Source organism: Piliocolobus tephrosceles, chromosome 1 (genome assembly GCF_002776525.5).
Source record: "Piliocolobus tephrosceles isolate RC106 chromosome 1, ASM277652v3, whole genome shotgun sequence".
NCBI classification, from domain to species: Eukaryota; Metazoa; Chordata; class Mammalia; order Primates; family Cercopithecidae; genus Piliocolobus; species Piliocolobus tephrosceles.
The window spans coordinates 146859562-146880590 of NC_045434.1; the positions used below are offsets into that span (position 1 = coordinate 146859562).

Here is a 21029-nt window from a genome sequence, read left to right on the forward strand (position 1 = left end):
TTTTCAGCATAAGTTTTATTGTATAAAATGGTGTATTAGTCCATTTTCACACTGCTGATAAAGGCATACCTGAGACTGGGTAATATATAAAGAAAAGGGGGCTTAATGGACTTACAGTTCCACGTGGTTGGGGCAGCCTCACAATCATGGCAGAAGGCAAAAGGCACGTCTTACATGGTGGCAGACAAGAGAGAATGAGAACCAAGTAATTCTGCTTATGGAACCATCAGATCTCGTGAGACTTATTCACTAACAGGAGAACTGCATGGGGGAAACCAACCGCATGATTCAACTATCTCCCACCTGTTCCCTCCCACAACATGTGGGAATCATGGTAGCTATAATTCAAGTGAGATTTAGGTGGGGATACAGCTAAACCATATCAAATGGTATCAAGGAAAAATATTGGAGTAACTACATCATAATAGCAATATTATTATAACTGTGTAACTATCATAAAGCCAGAAAGAAATAAATCCTATTAAAAATATGAATTTTGAATATGATAAAGATGGATTTCAAGTCAGTAGCAGAAAGATGAATTATTAAATAAATGGTATTGAATTAACTGAAATGCTATTCATAAAAATAAAATAAAATTGGATATTTATCTTATATGTTACACCAAAATAAATACTAAAGCATTGATGATTTTTGCATATAAAATATAAAAATATAAAAGTAACAGAAGAAAATGCAAGGGTATATTTATAGATTATGGGGTTAAGAAACCTTTTCTAAACATAACACCAAAACCAGAAAACAGAAATTTTGAAGAATTCCAACACATAAATACACCTTAACTCATTGGAAACAAAGTTAAAAGATAAATGGAAATCTAGGAAAAACAAATATCTTCAACATATGTATCTGACCAAATGTATCAACACCTTTTTTTATATGAGCTATTCTTCAAAATCAAAAAGAAAAAAATGATCATCCAGTGTGAAAGTAGGTAAAAGTCATAAACAGGAAATCATATAATGGCCAATAATGATAAAAATATAGTTCAAGTACAGTTAAAAAAAGATGCAAATTAATTAAAATATTACTTTTGTCTTTTTTTAAACTAATTAATTAATTTATTTATTTATTATACTTTAAGTTCTAGGGTACATGTGCATAACGTGCAGGTTTGTTACATATGTATACTTGTGCCATGTTGGTGTGCTGCACCCATCAACTCATCAGCACCCATCAGTTCATCGTTCATCATTTATATCAGGTATAACTCCCAATGCAATCCCTCCCCCCTCCCCCCTCCCCATGATAGGCCCTGGTGTGTGATGTTCCCCTTCCCGAGTCCAAGTGATCTCATTGTTCAGTTCCCACCTATGAGTGAGAACATGCAGTGTTTGGTTTTCTGCTCTTGTGATAGTTTGCTGAGAATGATGGTTTCCAGCTGCATCCATGTCCCTACAAAGGACGCAAACTCATCCTTTTTTATGGCTGCATAGTATTCCATGGTGTATATGTGCCACATTTTCTTAATCCAGTCTGTCACAGATGGACATTTGGGTTGATTCCAAGTCTTTGCTATTGTGAATAGTGCTGCAATAAACATACGTGTGCATGTGTCTTTATAGCAGCATGATTTATAATCCTTTGGGTATATACCCAGTAGTGGGATGGCTGGGTCATATGGTACATCTAGTTCTAGATCCTTGAGGAATTGCCATACTGTTTTCCATAATGGTTGAACTAGTTTACAATCCCACCAACAGTGTAAAAGTGTTCCTATTTCTCCACATCCTTGTCAAGTAAATTTAAAAAGATTAAAATTTCTGGTGTTGGCCAGAGTGAGAAGAAAAAATCGCCTCATTTTCTACTGGCACTAGTGTAATATGATATTTAACAGATTTTATAAAATATTTACTGAACATATATGTTCTTCTTGATTCAGCAGTTTTCGTCCTAGAAACTCATCTAGTGGAAATTTGCATAGATTTCCTAATGTTACAGGCACTATGTAATAATAATAGTAAAATGAAATAACCTAAATGACTCTCAATAGGAGATTGATTAAATGAATTATGGTATAGTCAATTATAAAATACCATGTAATCATTAATTATTGGGTAGAGATATATTTATTGGCAAGGAAATGTGCCTGTGGTATATTGTTAATTCAAGAAATCAAGTTATTAAAATGGCATGTGTAGTATAATTTCATTTTGTGGGTATGTTTGTACACTTGTGTACTTTATATTCACATATATGAAAACATATGCAAGAAAAAAGTCTGAGTGGATATACATATGCTTACAGTAATTATTTTCAATTATGAGATTATATTTTTATTTTTATTCTCATATTTCTGAGCCCCTATTATATCCTAGACAGTTTTCTAAAGGCTGAGGTTATAGTAAAAACAATGAACAAGCTACCTGTGCTCATGAAGCCTACATTTAAGTTAAAGGGAGATTCTCAATAAAAATGTAAATAACAAGATAGCTTCAAATAGTGATCAATGTTATGAAGAAAAAAAAACAAAGCGGATGGCCTAAGGGAGAATGATTGGTGTGCAATGGGAGGTAGTTACTTTGTGCTTATGGGGTTAGGGAAGCACTTTCATGAGGAGGTGACTTCTGAACTAAGATGTGAAGAACAGGAAGACACCAGCCTTTCAAAAACCCTGGGAAGGGCACTCGAAACCAGAGGCAGTAAGTGCAAACGTCCTGAGGCATGAGTGACCTTTTGATACTCCAGGACTAGGACTAGAAGGAAGCCAGGAGGCCGAAATATAGCCAATAAAGAGGGTGGTGCAATGAGCAGATGTCTGAGAAACAGGTGGAAGTCATATTTTCTGTGTCCTCTGGACTCTGATAAACTATTTGGATTATTTATCAGTGCAGAGAAGGACATAGAAAGGTGTTCAGCAAGAGTGACCCAATCCATTTTACGTTCTTAAAAGAACATTCTTGCTGCTTCCTTATACCTTCTTGAGCTGTTTCAATGGTTCACAATAAGCATGTATGCAGTCTTGCTGCTTCCTTATACCTTCTTGAGCTGTTTCAATGGTTCACAATAAGCATGTATGCAGAAAAATATTAAGCATTTTTTCATTTAAAAATTAGGCCAGCTAGGGTGGCTCATGCCTGTAATCCTAGCACTTTGGGAAGCTGAGGCGAACCAATCACTTGAGCCCAGAAGTTCAAGACCAGCCTGGGAAAAACGGTGAAAGCCTGTCTCTACCAAAAAAAACCTTAAAATTAAAATTAAAAAAAATTAGCTGAGGATGATGGAGTGCCTGTAGTCCCAGCTACCCGGGAGGCTGAGATGGGAGGATGGCTTGAGCTCAGGAGATGGAGGTTGCAGTGAGCTGAGATTGCACCACTGCACTCCAGCCTGGACAACAGAGCCAGACCTTGTCTGAGTTTGAAAAAATAAAAATAAAAATAATGGTAGATATCATAGAATCATAACAGATAATTATGAGTATTTTTATTTTCTTGTATGTTTATATGCATTGCAAGTTTCTATCAAAAATGTGTATTACTTTTATATTCCCCCAATTTTCCAAAATTAAAGCATTTAAAAGAGAAATAAATATGCTGAGACAATAGATTGTCTTCCTAATTAAAGCCCCTTTAAAATTCAAAAAAAAAAAATGAACATTTTCTCCAAAGAATATGTACCCTGGAGTCAAATTCCGACTTTACCTCCTTATAGCATTGATCCATGGGCATGGAACACAACCTACCTCAGTCTTAATTTCCTGGAAATTAAATGAGAGAACAGTCATGTAGGAGAAGCATGCATTGGCCTTCTATTTATAAAGCACTTTCATATTGTTGAGGTCCTCCAATGGGCCAGTCACTATGCAATATACTAGAGCAAATAAGACACAGATTTCTTCTTCAAGAATCTCTTGGTCTTCAGAGATAAAGTCAAGAAAGCTATGGATTCAATCTATTGTGTTCAGTGCAGTGTGCTATCTTAAGTCTAAGGTATAGTGCTGACAATCTCATCTGAAGCAGCCACACTCACCTTCACCCTTCCTTTTCCTAGTCTCTGGCACAAGATCTTGATTTACTCTCTTAGATACTTATCACTGCCTGAATTTATCTTGGTTATTAATTGGTTAGCTTTGTTTATCTTCCCGGGCTGGGCCCAAAATTCTTTGAGATCAGGGCCATTCTCTGCCTTTTTCACTGTAGTATCTTCAGAACCTACAGCATTGTCTGGCATTACAATATGTGCTCAGTAAATTCATTGTTAAATAAATGAGAAAAAAAGGGATAACACAGATAAGAATGATTTGCTCCCAAAGTGGAGGTCAAGCTTAAAGATCTGATCAGGTTCTCAACAACACTAAATGAGTCTGACTATTATTACTATCATTTGGAAATTTAGAAAACTAAAATTCAGAAAGGTTAAAATACTTGTTAAGTTTCAACTGTCTATTAAATAGCAAAGGTAGCACATTCTAACCCTAAATCTTGTGCTGTTTAGGCTACACACAGTTGCAGTGAACTTGCCTTTCCATTTTACTTGTTTAACCCAGGCCTAAAAATCTTAAACATAGCATCATTAAAAGTATCATTACGTGTTCTAAAACACCACAAATAAATGTGTGTGTGTGTGTGTGTGTGTGTGTGTTTCTATGCCAAAATGAAATGCATCTATGTTAGGATGTGTAAGAAATTTAGGCAGCTCTAAAATAGGGTAACTTACTTGTTAGACTTTAACAATTGTCATGATGTATTTAAGCAATCCTTTGATTCCCAACTCTGGAAGACATTCCTTAATAACTGAGCCCAAAGTCCACGTTTAGAGGTGGTGTGATATTTGAGATGTAGCTTTTGGCCTTTTGTGCTTTATCTAACCAAAAAGACTCTAGGAGAAACACCAGGGGTTTTTTAAGTGTCAAAAGAGATGAAACAGCGACTTCAAAGGCAAACGGAGTGCTTTGTTGTTGTGTGTAACTTTCTCTGCCTCTTGAGCTCTGGGAAAGTTGTTCATGACACTTAGGTACAGACCTTTTCTTTGAGATTTCCACACACAAAAAAGCAAGAACTTGATTGATTTTTGATGCCACCTACTGGCTACTACAAAAACTTCAGCTTGTAAAGGTTGTGCTAAAATTACTTTGAACATTGATGCAGCCCCATTACCAAGACTGAAATACCTGGCCCCATGAGGTTAAGATAAGAAAACAAAAGATTAAGGGGACAATGCTCTTCTATGTAAGATTTTTTAAAATTGATATGTAATATTTGTACCTTTCTATGGGGTTCGTGTGATATTTTGTTACATGCATAAAATGTGTAATGTTCAAGTCAGGGTATTAAGTGTATTCGTTACCCAAGTATTTATCATTTCCATGTGTTAAGAACATTTCAAGTCCTGTCTCCTAACTACTTTGAAATATACAATACATTGTTGCTACCTATAGTCATCTTTCCATGCTATGGAACATTAAAATGTATTCCTTCTATCTAATTGTATGTTTGTACCCATTAACCATTAACCCATTAATCAGCTTCTCTTCACTCCCCAGCCCCTGCCCCAGTCACATAAGCTTTCAGTTTGCTAGTATTCTGTTGAGAATTTTTGCATCTATGTTTATCAGGGATATTGCCCTGTAGTGTGTTTGTTTGTTTGTTTTTATGTCCTTGTCTGACTTTGGTATCAGAGTAATGCTGGCCTTATAGAATGACTTAAAAAGAATTCTCTCCTCTCCAGTTTTCTGGAGTAGTTTGAAGAGAAGTGGTTTTCATTCTTCTCTGTAAGTTTGGTAGAATTCAGCAGTGAAACCATTTGGTCCTGAACTTTTCTTTGTTTGGAAAATTTGTATCCTTGATCCAATCTCATTACTTGTTATTGGTCTGTTTGGTTTTTTTATTTCCTGATTCAACCTTGGTAGGTTGTATGTGTCCATGAATTTATCCATTTTTCTAGTTGGTTTGTGTATAGTTTTCTCATAACAGTCTCTGATAGCATTTTTCATTTCTGTGGTATCAGTTGTAACGTCTCTTCTTTTATTTCTGATTTTATTTATTTGGATCTTCTCTCTTTTTTCTTGGTTAGCTTAGCTAGTAGTTTAACAATTTTATATTTTTCAATAAAAACTTTGTTTCATTAATTGTTTCCACTGTTTTTTAGTCTCTATTTTGTTCTCCTCTCATTTTTATTTATTTACTTCTACTAATTTTGAGTTGGTTTGTTCTTGCTTTTCTAGTTCCTTGAGGTGCATTGTTAGATTGTTAGAATGTATGTTTTTATGATGTAGGTGTTTATTGCCATAAATTTTCCTGTTAGCACTGCTTTTGCTCTATTCCATCAGTTTTGGTACATTGTGTTTTGATTTTCATTTGTTTCAAACATTTTTTAAATTTCCTCCTAATTTCTTTCTTGACCTAACAGTCATTCAGAAGCATGTTATTTAATTTCCATGTATTTATAGTTTCCCAAGCGCTTCTCATTACTGATTTCTAATTGTATTCTATTGTGGTCTAAGAAGAAACTTGATATGATTTTAATTTTTAATAATCACACAAGTTGGCCTTGGGTGGCAGCTGCAAACAGAATAATCTTTCTCAGGGAACTTGTAGATGTGTGGTGGCCCTGCCACTGGGCGCATTGGGATCTATGCCAATGGCTTGCACTTTGGCCTTGGTGAGAGCAGCCAGCAGCAGCACATGGCTGCAGGTAGGGGGTGTCAGTGGGGACTCCAGGAATGTGGAGATACAAGAGTTGTTGAGCCCTAGGACAGGATGCAGTATGGTAGGTTCTAGGCTCTGAAAATGGTGCCTTGCTATTCCCCCCCTTTTTTTTTTTTTAATACTTTAAGTTCTGGGGTACATTTGCAGAACATGCAGGTTTGTTACATAGGTATACACATGCCATGGTGGTTTGCTGTGCCCATCAACCTGTCATCTACACTAGGCATTTCTCCTAAGGCTATCCCTCCCCTAACCCCCCACCGCCCAACAGGCCCTGGTGTGTGATGTTCCTCTCCCTGTGTCCATGTGTGCTCATCGTTCAACTTCCACTTATGAGTGAGAGCATGCAGTGTTTGTTTTTCTGTTCTTGTTGTAGTTTACTGAGAATGATGGTTTCCAGCTTCATCCATGTCCATACAAAGGACATGAACTCATCCTGTTTTATGGCTGCATAGTATTCCATGGTATATATGTGACACATTTTCTTTATCCAGCTTGCCATTGATGGGCATTTGAGTGGGTTCCAAGTCTTTGCTATCGTGAACAGTGCTGCAATAAACATACATATACATGTGTCTTTATAGTAGAATGATTTATAATCCTTTGGTATATAGCCAGTAATCGGATTGCTGGGTCAAATGGTATTTCTAGTTCTAGATCCCTGAGGAATCGCCACACTGCCTTCCACAATGGTTGAACTAATTTACACTCCTACTAACAGTGTAAAAGTGTTCCTGTTTCTCCACATCCTCTCCAGCATCTGTTGCTTCCTGACTTTTTAATGACCACCATTCTAACTGGCATGAGATGATATCTCATTGTGGTTTTGATTTGCATTTCTCTAATGACAAGTGATGATGAGCTTTTTTTCATATGTTTGTTGGCTGCATAAATTTCTTCTTTTGAGAAGTGTCTGTTCATATCCTTTGCCCACTTTTTGATGGGGTTGTTTTCTTCTTGTAAATGTATTTAAGTTCTTCGTAGATTCTGGATATTAGCCCTTTGTCAGATGGGTAGATTGCAAAAATGTTCTCCCATTCTGTAGGTTGCCTGTTCACTCTGATGATAGCTTCTTTTGCTGTGCAGAAGTTCTTTAGTTTAATTATATCCCATTTGTCAATGCATCGATCTCGATCTCACTGGGAGCTGCAGACCAGAGCTGTTCCTATTGGGCCATCTTGCCAGCCGTCTTGCTATTTCTTCTTAGACCTCAGGGAGGGGTGCAAGACCCAGTAGAAGTTTCTCTTTGGAGCAATACTATTATGCAGTCTCTAGGCAATTTCCTATGTTAGTCTCAGGGCCTGAGTGGGTCAAGGGGCTCGCCCATGGCTAGAATTGCAGGAGTTTGTGTTGGGAATGTGGACCGCTAGGGGTCTCTCACCCTTTTCCTGCATTGGAAAGCCTCTCTAGGTTCCCAGCTGATCCTGGCTGAGCATGCCTTCTCTCTTCACTCTCCTTCTATGCCTTAGGTCTTTCCTGTCACTTTGCTGTTGAATTCTAGCATTCTCACTTAGGTGATCTATTCAAAGTGTGATTATATACTTGCTATTTTGGTTCTTCTTTGTAGTGAAGGTGGGTACTGTATGCCTCTCATCAGCCATTTTGAAGTGCTTCCCATTTAAGCCTTGCATTCAATTCAGCAGCCATGTGAAGCAATAGCAACTCAGTTTTCAATCCACTGACCTCTGACAAAATGGCAATGGTATCTTACAAATCTCTTTGATTGAACTTACTACTAACGTCCACACGCAATTTGGTTTAAGGTTTAAAATTTGAATCAAAATAATATATGCATGTGAAAACAAACAAAATAGTAATGAAGAGTTTATAATAAAAGCAATGGTCTCTCATCCTAGGACTCCTCACCCACACTTTCCTTTTGCTGGGACAATCTCTTCTCTCTCTGGTTTTAGTTCTTCTGGCAGTTTGTTTTTACAGAACTTTAAATAATAAGCTTATTTTATTTCGTGCTCATTAATTTTAGATAATATCCACTGACAGACTGCTATGGGAAATGAAGATTTCCAACTCATATACATTATCTTTTTTACTGATCCCTTTCACCCATGTTTGGTAGTTAAATTACTACTTTTAGATTTCCTTGTGGTTACTTTTATGACTTTAAATAGTATGCAATACCTCTACTTCTTGTTCTACTAACTTTTGTCAGTGTCTCAGCTCATCTTTATGTAAGAGGATATTATCCCTCCTACCCTTCTGTTCACCTTTTCTTTCCCTTTCACCTTTTACTTTCTGGAAATACATTTTCTGCAAATACCATTTTATATGATCAAATTTGTCACCATTTATGTTCAGTTCTGGAACTTCAACAGAATCTGGCATGTTCTATTGGTAGGTTGGTTCCAGAATTTGAAAATGATTTTAAAAACTTTTGCTTTGTCATAACTGTGCAAAACGTATTCACTGTCAGGCCATTGCTTTCTTATTTGTACCATGTCCTTGATATCAAAGCCAAATCTCACACTTCATTAGCAGCGTAGGATCATCTCACATTTCAGTTTGCTTCAACATAGTGACTTCCTAGCATAATTTTTTCTTTGCCCACAAGGTTTTTCTTGGATAGTCTTCATTGGGACAATGTGTTTTTCTGCCGTCTCAATCATACTGTTTTTCAGAGGCCCCCCTTTTCTCTGAAGATCTACCTTGCAGAGCTGCTGTCCTTTTCCTTTACTCAGGACCTGGTAAATTGTAGGCCTATTGCATAGCTTTAATTCTGGGGCTTCTCTACCTTGTTAAATTGTCTTTTTCTAGAGTTATCAGCTTCATGAAACAAAAGCACAGAATGCCCAGTTAACTTAATTTCATACAAATAATAATTTTTAGTATAAGTATGTGAATTCATTGTTTCCTATATCCCAAGGCTGCCTCTCTTTCTGTTGACCCTCCTTTTTTCATGGAGAATATTCTCAATTACATTCCTAAGAAAAGAAAGCATAAGAAATAAACTTGCTGAGTTCCTGAGTCTTTTTTGTCTCTTCGTCTTTTCTTTTCTCTTTTTATATTTGATTGATGGTATAGCTGTAGAAGTGTAGCTTGAAAAATAATTCCCTTCAGAAATGTGAAGACATTGCTTCATTATTTTTGGCATCCAACATGTCTAATGCCAGTATAATTCACATATATCATGATAAGTTTTTTCCTTTTAGAGAGTACTTAAAATCATTTCTTTATTCTTAGTGGTCTGAAATCTCACAATTTGATAGAGGCCTTTTTAATTCTTTCTTTGAGTCCTTAGTAAGTCCCTTAATCCTGAAGAACTATGACTCTCATCAGCTCTGGACAATTTTCTTTTGTTATTTCTTTGTGATTTTTATCCCTTCCATTTTTTCAGTTGTCTTTCTGGAACTATTGGTTATACCTTGGATTTCCCAGATTAGTCTCAGTGCCTCTTCTTTTTTTCCTTTTATTTTTTATCTCTGACTTTTTGTTCTGTAGTTTAGAATTTCTTAATTTTTTCCAGCTCTTCTTTTGATTCTTTTTTATTTTGGCAATTCTATTTTAATCTTTATAAGCCCTTCTTGTTCTCCAATTATTCTTTTACAATAACATCACGTTTTCATTTTGTGAATAATCTGCTTAAATTTCTCTAAATATATTAGAAGTTTTAAAGTTCCCTCCTGTGCCCTTAATTATTTTAATAATTTAATTTTTGTTTAGTTTTTCTCTTTTATATTTTGATTCCTAATATATGCCTGATGCTACATAATTATCCATTACTAAAGAAAAAAGGACTGGGTGGTTTGGGTGGCTTTGCTTTGCTGCTGTGTTAGTCAGTCATCTTACCAAAGAGGCCTCTGCACCATGTGGGGTGACAGGGCTGTGTTGACTGTCATATGCCATTACAGCATGAATTGGTAGGAAGCTGGATGTCAGGCACTGGCTTTCAAAATGCCATAAAACGAGCTTGTGCAACCCACGGCTCACAAGCTCCATGTGGTCCAGCATGGCGTTCAGTGCAGCCTAACACAAAAATCATAAACTTTCTTAAAATATTACAAGAATTTTTTTTTTTTTTTTCCAATTTCAGTTTTAGCTCATCAGCTATTTTCTGGAAGCTGGAATTCTAAGCATAGAAGTCTGGGAGACAGACAGTGGTTCTGATTTGCACTGCAAATCTGTATAGAAACTTTCAATTAATCTCTCTGCTTTGGCTACATTTCTCACTCTCAACTCAGTCTAGCATGTTTCATGATTTCTAACAGGCAAATTCTGTCCCACCCTCCCTGTACCCCTGTATGGTGCATTCGTTGTTCAGCACACTTCAGTATTCATCCCATGTTCCAAATATTGCTGAACTCTCCTATACAATTGTGAGTAAATCACATCATCCACATTCTTAGCTTGTATGTTGAGGTTTATTCATTTATTGATACTTTTACTATTTTATTCCAATGAGTCTCAGGAAAGAAGAGAGATAGGCTTAAATGCCTGGTACATCATCTTGAACTAGTAGTTTGCTATTGTTTCTATTTTATTTCTTGGTGGAAATATAATTTAAGTTAAATTATGAGTTACTTCCTCAATTACTTCCACAGAATTGCTCAACTGCAATCACCATCATCTACTTTGCACCTAAAAAATCTGAGGTCAGGCCGGGTGTGGTGGCACATGCCTGTAATCCCAGCACTTTGGGAAGCCGAGAAAGGCAGATCATCTGAGGTCAGGAGTTCAAGACTAGCCTGGCCAACATGGCAAAACCCCGTCTCTACTAAAAGGACAAAAATTAGCCAGGCATGGTGGTAGGCGCCTGTAATCCCATCTACTCAGGAGGCTGAGGCAGGAGAATTGCTTGAACCCTGGAGGTGGAGGTTGCAGTGAGCCAAGATCATGCCACCACACTCTAGCGTGGGGCACAAGAATGAGACACCATCTCCAAAAACAAACAAACAAACAAAAAATGTAGTCTACTGGAATTTGAGAATGTCAACGGCTGTGGTAGAATGACTGTAGATTTGTGCTGAAATACTAAGGACGATTCTAAGACTTACTTGAAAACCTTTGAGATAAATATTTTCAAAAACTTATTATGGAATTGATCTCATTCATTCTAAAACATCTGATAAGTGTCTGTAGTGAGCCAAGTATGAGGTTAAGTTCTGGCAAGGTAGGGATGTAAAGATGAATAAGGTATAAACCTTACCCTTGAGGATAATATAATCTGTGAATAACTTGAGTTTATATAGCAGTTTGCAGTTTATAAATCAATTTTACCAATGGTGAACTCTTGGCACTTACTAATTTACCATTCACAGTTTTAACTACTCCCAAGGGACCCCAGTGATCCATGATATGTATAATTTATTCATTTGCTTAAGTACAAATTTGAATCACATGCACTGTGAGACTGTGTGGATGATGTTGTTGCTTGGGTGGCGAAATAGCCAAGCTAACACTTAGAGATCTCAAAGTAGTAGCCTTGTACATATTGTGTATGAATTTATAACCAGCTTCTTCAGCCATTTGAATTTAGTGGAATACAAACTTAGAATGGGTTTATTTTTCTCGTATCATTGCCTTTAACAGTGCTCCTTAAGATCTCCCTTCTCACTTTGATATTTTGGGCAGATTACATAGTTTTCAGACACTTTCTGTTGTTAAAAGTTCAGTGTAGTCCAATTTAAGATTTCAGTTTCATTTCTTCCAATCCCCAAGCTCAGGTTTGACTCTGCCAAAGAACTTGAAGTGAGAGAGAGGACTTGGCCTGCTGTTACCCGTCTCCTCTCTTCCTTTTTGGTTCTGGCTTATTCAATATGCTGTGAGGGGTGGAAGAAGAAAAGGGATGTGTTTTACTTTCCTAGCTACTGCCCTTTCTTACTAAAGAAAAAAGAACTAGAATGTTTCTGTGGACTTGCTTTGCTGTTGTTTTTGTCACTGTGGCTAGGACATAACTGACCAGCCATCAACACTCACTAGGGCAGGCATCCAAGGGCTGGCTCTCTCATGGGGTGCAGGTGGACGTTTTCTGGGGCAGTCCTCACTGAATAGTTCTTTGATATAAGTGATCAGCTTTGGTTTGCCCTCCTCCAGACCCTTTTAGCTCCATCCCTGGTGATTCACCTCCACAATCTCTTAATGTCAGGTGAGGTACCACCAGGGAGGCTGAAGCCCATTTATTGATTCCATATCCTACTATGATGGGCTGTTTTACTGCTGCCCTCTTTCTGCCTCATTGACTTTTTTTTCAATTCTCTTGTGGTCTCTTTGGGTCGCATTTCTCCCTGCTCAAATGGGCATGGAAGACTGACTAGCAGGTCTGCCACATAAGAGGTGTTCAATTAGAAAATGAGATGTTGGTCTACCCCTCTTACTGCACCTTCACTCTCTATGACAGATTCTCTTAGAACCCTCTATAACTTGGAATTTGGAAGAAACAACTCGTCCTCTCCTCAGTGAGGATGGTAGGGAAAGTTCTATTAACTGCAATCATTTGTTGTATCCTGCCAACTCCACTGTCTCTGATCCACCTCACTCCCCACAATATTGGCTTATGTAGAGAGGAGTAGGAACCAGGTAGAAGTGATTAAAAGATCTAGCCCCAGTCTCTTGTGGAAGACTTTCTTTATCCTTAGATTTGGATCCTACTTACTGATTTTGAGTTGGTAAGAAAAGTATTGCTGAACAGCCCGTTACATTTTGTGCTATGCATGTAGTCACATTAATTTACTGGGGAGTTGACAAAGAGGAAACATTTTTCCTGAATATTTAGGGCTGTGTTTCTTAAGATATGGTTTACAGAACACTGTATCTGAATCCACTGGGGAACTTAGGGGAAAACATACTAATTCCTGGGTCCCATATCTAGAATTTGGACTCTTGAGGGTTGGGAAAGAGTCAAGAATCAAAATTTTGAACAAACACTTCAGGTTTTACTTGTGCCTGCTGAAGTTGGGCAACCACTTGTCTTAAGTCCACTATTCATTATCTTAGGCCCTCCCAACACCTCTGTGAAGTAGGTAGGAATAGTATTATCTTCATTTTACTGATGAGAAAATTGAGATTCAAAAGAGAACCATGGCTTGCTAAATGGTAGAATAATACACCACTCAAAACTAATGATAATGAATATCAACCTGCTTCATTACTCTGCCACTGGCTATAATTTTCAGCAAAGAGAAAGTATCATTTAATTCATTTATGTTTTTTCAGATTACCGAAGTAATGTATATTTATTTTGGGAAATCCGTAAAAGCACAAAAATTAACTAAGCAATATAATCCCAACATTCAGATGTAATAATTTGTTTCTTCATGTTATACCTGTTTTTATAAATTAAAATCAAATCATATGTTAATATTCTTTAGTAACCTGCTTCCTGAAATTGATGTATTGTAAATTTTACCATCCATTAGATTTGTTCTTTAGCATTATTTTCAATGGCAATGTAATGTTCTACTTTATGGGTTTACAAATCTATTTAACTAATCTCCTGTTGATGGATAGTTTGATTATTTCAACTTTTTACTATTAGAAAAAAAGACATTTTAAAGGTTAGGTACTTAAGGGTGAGGGGGAATATATTTCAGCTGTCTATAGATAATGAAGCCAATTTTTAAAGGTTATTTATCAAAAGTCTTCAGGGTCTGATGATGTGGAACATTTCCATGGTCACTAAAAAGATTGTGTTTTCTTTCTTAACAGGAACAAGACCATTTTGTTTTACTTTAACTTGTTACGCTGTACCAGTCCCTCCGTGTTGCTAAACCTACAGTGCCCTACCACACAGGTAAGGCAAAAGGTGCCTCACTGGTGGTGTCAGCCATTCTGAACATTCTTGGATAAAATAATTCAGATATTCCATTTGAGTTCTCTGTGTGTGTGCATGGGCGGGGCGTTAATTATGAATTTCTAGAAGATGGGAAGACATAAGTGTGAGCTTATATTTGTTTATATACAATCAAAACTGAGCAGAAATTAATCATTTTAGGATCACTTAGGAAGCTCATTGATTGTCTTGTCCAACCACTTACTTTTATAAACATTTGCAGCCTAGAGAAATGGAGTTTTTATCAAGATCAACATTGTATTAGGAAAAGTAAAGCTAGTTACTATAACTAATGAATCCAAGTTTTTCAGTGACTTCACACAATAACATTTAATTTTTGACCACATAACAGTACAAGGCAGGTGTTTGTGGTCAGTAGGTACTCTCCTCTAGGCTCCTTCCATCTTAAGGGTGGTTTAAGCACTTAAGGGTGGCTCTGCTATTCCTTAAATCCTCCCCATCATCTGCATCCAGCAATGAAAAGGACACAGGAAGGATGAATAAAACACTCCTGCTCTTAAAAGCCTTGGATAAAAAGTTTCACACATTGCATTTCCACTCATATGCCACAGACACAAACTGGTTATAAGCGGTCACATCCCTCAAAGACCTAAAGACAGAAATACATTTGACCCAGCAATCCCATTACTGGGTATATACCCAAGGAAATATAAATCATCCTACTAAAAAGATGTATGCACGTGTGTGTTCACTGCAGCACTATTCACAATAGCAAAGACATGGAATCAACCGAAATGTCCATCAATGATAGATTGGATAAAGAAAATGTGGTACATATACACCATGGAATACTATGCAGCCATTAAAAAAGAGCAAGGTCACATCCCTTGCAAAGACATGGATGGAGCTGGAGGTCATTATCCTTCGAAAACTAAAACAGGAACAGAAAACCAAATGCCACACATTCTCACTTATAAGTGAGAGCTAAATGATGAGAACATATGGACACAAAGAGGGGAACAACAGACATGGGAGACTATCAGAAGATGAAGGGTGGGAGGAGAAAGAAGGTCAGGAAAAATAACTAATGGATACTAAGCTTAATACCTGGTTATAAAATAATCTGTTCAACAAAACTCCATGACACAAATTTACCTATGTAACAAACCTGCACATGTACCTCTGAACTTAAAATAAAAGTTTTTAAAAAAGAAATGTAAATGTTTCTAATCCCACAAAAAAAAAAAAAAAAAAAAAAAAAAAGGTCACACCCAGATTCAAGGAGGAAGGAATTGAGCAATGTAGCTATGAGCTGAGCTGCCTTTTCTATACCATGGAACAAATGGAGCAAGAGACACGAACCTCAATGAATACTTAAGTGTGTCTTCTATAGTCTACCTCTCTGGCCTCCAGAACACTCTTCTTCTTCCCAAAGGAGAACCCAGAGTCCCATGTAGCACTGCCTTTAACTCAAAGTCCAGAATCTACAGATGATGTATCGTTCTATTTATCAAGTCTTGACACTACGTGTACAATAGGTAACAAAGACAGAAAAATTAGAATTATAAACTCCCATTTAGAAAAGAAGGAGTGATAAATACACAGCAGTTTCTGAATTGTGGCAATGGAGAGCAGTCTTTTTTTCCACCTGGATTGTGTTCTCTGAGAAGAATATTCCCTGTCCATTCCTTCCTATAGCCCTTTGCTTGGCCACCTGGGAGGTGATTTTCTGTCCTGTAGCCTCCAGGCCACACCATTGCTGAGTACTGGGAAGTATACTGTCTTGAGGCCCATATTGCTTTGAAGCTCACTTCCAGGTGTGTGAGTTTCATATCACAAATATTATTTTAACAGTGAAAGGCTTCTTAAGGCTACCTCATGATTTTTTTTAGCATTACAGTTACCTTGAAAACTTAGTAGACTTCTGATTTTTTGCTTCTTCTTGGTTCCATGTGCCGGTAACTATACCCAAAGCTGATCCCTAGGATTAGTTTGTAAATCTGCTTTATTTCTTTGCTTCCTAATCTCCCTCAAAGACTTTTGAAATCTTACTTCTGCTGAGACTAAAGCCCACTTGGGATATTGGTATCTTAGTTCTGTGACCACTTCTACCCAGTTCCCCCAGGGCAAACCCTTGACCTTTCCAGTATTAATAATTGCTACCCTTTGTAATCTCAATTTCTCTGATCATCTCAATTCCTCTGACATTGCAACTCCAATAATTCTTTTACCTTACTGGGACCTGCAAACCACTGATCTTAACCCATCCAAAGTATCGCTCAGCTCCCTCATATTTGCATCTCCCACCTTACCTGACTTAGATTCCACAGTCTCTCAGTGAAATCACTCCCATATACACATTCTTAATTCCATTGTCCCCTTTCACTTAGTTGTAAGTCCCTGGCAAAACCTGACTATAAAGATAGCTTTCAGTCTACTCCATGCCTGAATCCAGGCAGCTGTGTGTTCTTGGAGAAAAACATACAACAGTCATTTAAATTCAGGACCTAACTTCAAGTGGGCCATTAATGCTGTCTCAACTGTTCTACAGACCCTTGTCCATTCTACAGCTTACTGCCTTAGAAAACAATTTCACACCTTTTCTTCTCACCTGGAACCTCCAAGATCTCTTTCCCAATCTCCATTCCAGCCTCTGACTTTGTTTCCTGTCTCACTGAGCAAGTAGAAGCATTCAGAAGACAACTTTTAAAATCTCCCTCTCTGACATCCATTTGCCTACCTATCTTCATCTATGTCATATACTCATTCTGCCTTCCCTCTAGTTCCCCTTGGGTGAACTGGCTGTGCTTCTAAGACCAGCCCATCCATTTGTGCATTAAATCTCATCCTCTGGCATAATTAAGCACATCACTTCAGAAATGTTGTTTTTTTATTATCAGTTTTTCCTTCTCTACTAAATTGTCTCCATCAATATACAAAGTATATGGCTTGATCATTAATCCTCTTCAAGTATTTCCGCAAATGTTACCTTCTTAGTGAGGCTTCCTCGACTACTTACTCAAAACTATACTCCCACCCAGCCATTCCTCTCTGTCTCTAGTATCTTTTCTATCCTTATTTATTTACCATCTTATACCATCTTATTCATTACCACTTATTACCATCTTAAAGCAAACATTTTGCTCATTTGTTATTTGTTTCCTGTCTCCCCCTAGTAGAAAACAAATTGCTTAAGGGCAAGAATTTTTATCTGGTTTGTTCACTACGTTATTTCTTTCATCTTTTTTTTTTTTTTTTTTTTGAGAGGGAGTCTCGCTCTGTCGCCCAGGCTGGAGTGCAGTGGCCAGATCTCAGCTCACTGCAAGCTCCGCCTCCCGGGTTTACGCCATTCTCCTGCCTCAGCCTCCCGAGTAGCTGGGACTACAGGCGCCAGCCACCTCACCCGGCTAACTTTTTGTATTTTTTAGTAGAGACGGGGTTTCACCGTGTTAGCCAGGATGGTCTCGAACTCCTGACCTCGTGATCCGCCCGTCTCGGCCTCCCAAAGTGCTAGGATTACAGGCTTGAGCCACCGAAGAATTATCCCCTTGATCCCACATCCCCCTCCAGCTACTGGTCCATATCTCTGTGCCTCTTTTTTTTTTTTTTTTTTTTTTTTTTTTTTTTTTCCAAAACTTCTCAAAAGAATAGTCCACATTTATCTATCTAAATCCTTTCCTCTCACTCTCATTGAAGCTTTTATCCCTACTTCAGTTTCTCCTAAACAGTATCATCGACCTCAACATTATTAAGCTAATGGTTAGTATTAAATCCACATTTACTTGATCTAACAATAGTATTTAATCAATCCCTCCTCCTTAAAATACCTTTTTCACCTGGTTTCCAGGGCACAACATTCTTCTATATTTCTTCCCAACTCTCTGGCTACTCCCTATCAATCTCCTTTGATGAATTATATTAATCTTTCCAACATCTTTTAAACACTGCATTTCCCTCCCACAAGAAGCTTAGTCCTTTTCTAAGTCTGTATTTACTTCTTTGATGATCTCACCTAGTCTCATAGGTTTAATACCATCTACTTGCTGACCCCTCAAATTTACATCTCCAAATAAATCTGCTCCCTGAGCTCCAGACCTTTCTATCCAACCACCCGTGCAATATTTCTACATGGATATTTGGTTGACATCTCAAATTTAACATGTCCACAACTGAATTCCTAATCTCTGACTTTATCCCTAAAATTGTTCCCCACCCCAACGTCTTCCCTGTCTCAATTAATGCCAGCTCCAAATCCCTTGACTTCTACCTTGTCCTTGATTTCCCTCTCTCTCATACCCATGTTTGAGCTCTCCTTAATGTACTCCAAAATGTACCCTGAGCCAAACTATTTCTTACCACCTCTTCTCTAGTTCAAGGAGCCATCATCTCTTTTTTAGATTAGTTCAAGGATCTCCTGACTGATCTTCCTGTTTCTGTCCTTGCTCCCTTACCCTTTGCAGTCTCTTTTCCACCCAGTAGCCAGTGTGGTCCTATTAAATATAAGTCTGATTATGTCTCTTCTTTGCTTAAATGCCCCAATAGCTCCCCAAGTTACTTATACAAAAAGCCAAAGTCCTAACAATGGCCTATAAGATCCTTCACTGTCTGACCCACTCTCTGACCACATATCCTATTCTACTCCCTTTGCTCATTGCACTTGGGTCATACTGGCCATTTGTTGTATTAATACTTGAAAGGATTCAGGAACTCTCCTGCCTCAGAGACTTAGACTTTGCTGTTCTTCCTACGTAGAGAATTATTTCTCCAGATGACTGTATGTCTTGATCATTCATCCTGTTCAAGAATTTCTGCAAATGTTACCTTCTTAGTGAGGCTTCTTTGACTACCTCTTTAAAATTAGAATCCCACCCAGCCACTCCTTTCTCTCTGTGTAGCCTCCTTTACAGCCTTATTTATTTATCATCTTATACCATCTTACTTACTACTAGCGTTTATTACCATCTTATGACAAACATTTTACTTATTTATTATTTGTTACCTGTCTCCCCCTACTGGAAGACAAATTGCTTGAGAGCAAGGCTTTTTATGTGTTGTTCACTACTACTTCTGTCCTCAGTGCCTGGAATAGGCACAGAATGGGGGATCAGTAAATATTTATTAAATGAATAAACAAATGACTGAACGAATGAAAGAATGAATATCTTCCTAATTCTAGTTAAGAATTTTTCCACTATAATCTACAAATCTATCATTCCCATGATAAAACAAAATATACTTGCATATTATGCTTTTTTGTTGTTTCATAAATGAGTTACTAGATCATCTTTTCTTCATAACAAATGTAGTGTTTTAACCTTCAATGTAATTCACTCTCCCAGCCACCAAATTCCAATTTGTAATTGAGTGTTAAGCCTATCCGAATTAAAGATAAAAATAGTAATACCGAACTTGATGCAAAGTGCCCTTTGTGGTGCACAGAGAATCAGAACTGAGTCAGAATTAGCTCATTATTAGCCGAGTCATTATTAGCTGCTAATAATGCAGACTTGCATTTAGTCTTCCAGTCAGTGGTGCATATACTGATCTGAGCCATATTTTTATGCACTATGTTTTTGTTAACTGCCAGCATGGTCCAGACATGTGTCACAAGTACTTAAAGGACAGACTGTGATCAATTAGAACATCCAACCTCAATGTGACCTTCATTTTGACTAATTATATGTTGATTACTACTAATCAGCACCCTATTTGAGGTGAACAAATTGGTCTGATAGAGGGAGAAAGTAAAGTGCAGTTGTGTTGTTTTTTAACAGCTCATTTGTGTCTAGAATGAGATCTGATGTGATTCTCCTTAACAAACCACGTTTTACCATTTTAATTACTTTCTTTTATGTGTTGCAAACACAGTACTTTTCTATGTGTAGTATACATTGTTTGTGTGTATGCTTTGTAAATACAGAATCATCGTGGTCTCAATTCAGAAGTACCTAGCATCATTTAAAGCCTGTGAAAGCATTAGTGCTTTCAGTACTCACTTTTCTAAATCCATTTAAGTGTATTCAATAGAAGTAGTTCAGTTGTCTTTCAATGTTATATCAGTCAATTGTCGAAGTCTAAATGTCTGTAAAGTGTCTCCTAATATGTTAAAGGTTTATTCAGCTTGGCTCCAATCAGAGTGAACTTTTGACATTTGCATTGATAATCATCTTAACCTTCTTCTAAAATATGTGGATGTGTTGCATGCTGTGAATGTACTTAAATTGTTCTTCAGCTTTCTTAGAAATATACCTATGAAAGGGTATTCAATTAGGAAAAGAGGAAATCAAATTGTCCCTGTTTGCAGATGACATGATTGTATATTTAGAAAACCCCATCGTCTCAGCCCAAAATCTCCTTAAGCTGATAAGTAACTTCAGCAAAGTCTCAGGAAACAAATCAATGTGCAAGAATCACAAGCATTCCTATACACCAATAACACACAAACAGAGAGCCAAATCATGAGTGAACTCCCATTTACAATTCCTTCAAAGAGAATAAAATACCTAGGAATCCAACTTACAAGGAATGTGAAGGACCTCTTCAAGGAGAACTACAATCACTGCTCAACGAAATACAAGAGGGCACAAACAAATGGAAGAACATTCCATGCTCATGGA

At 37.3% G+C, this 21029-nt stretch overlaps 1 protein-coding gene across 1 annotated transcript in view; it reads left to right on the forward strand.

Moving 5' to 3' along the window:
* SLC44A5 (solute carrier family 44 member 5) overlaps positions 1 to 21029 on the forward strand; it is a 95641-nt gene that overhangs the window by 32055 nt on the left and 42557 nt on the right. Inside the window, exon 3 of the mRNA XM_023207172.1 lies at positions 14328 to 14412. Within this exon, the coding sequence (XP_023062940.1) occupies positions 14328 to 14412 (85 nt within the window). The remainder of the gene's footprint in view (positions 1 to 14327; positions 14413 to 21029) is intronic.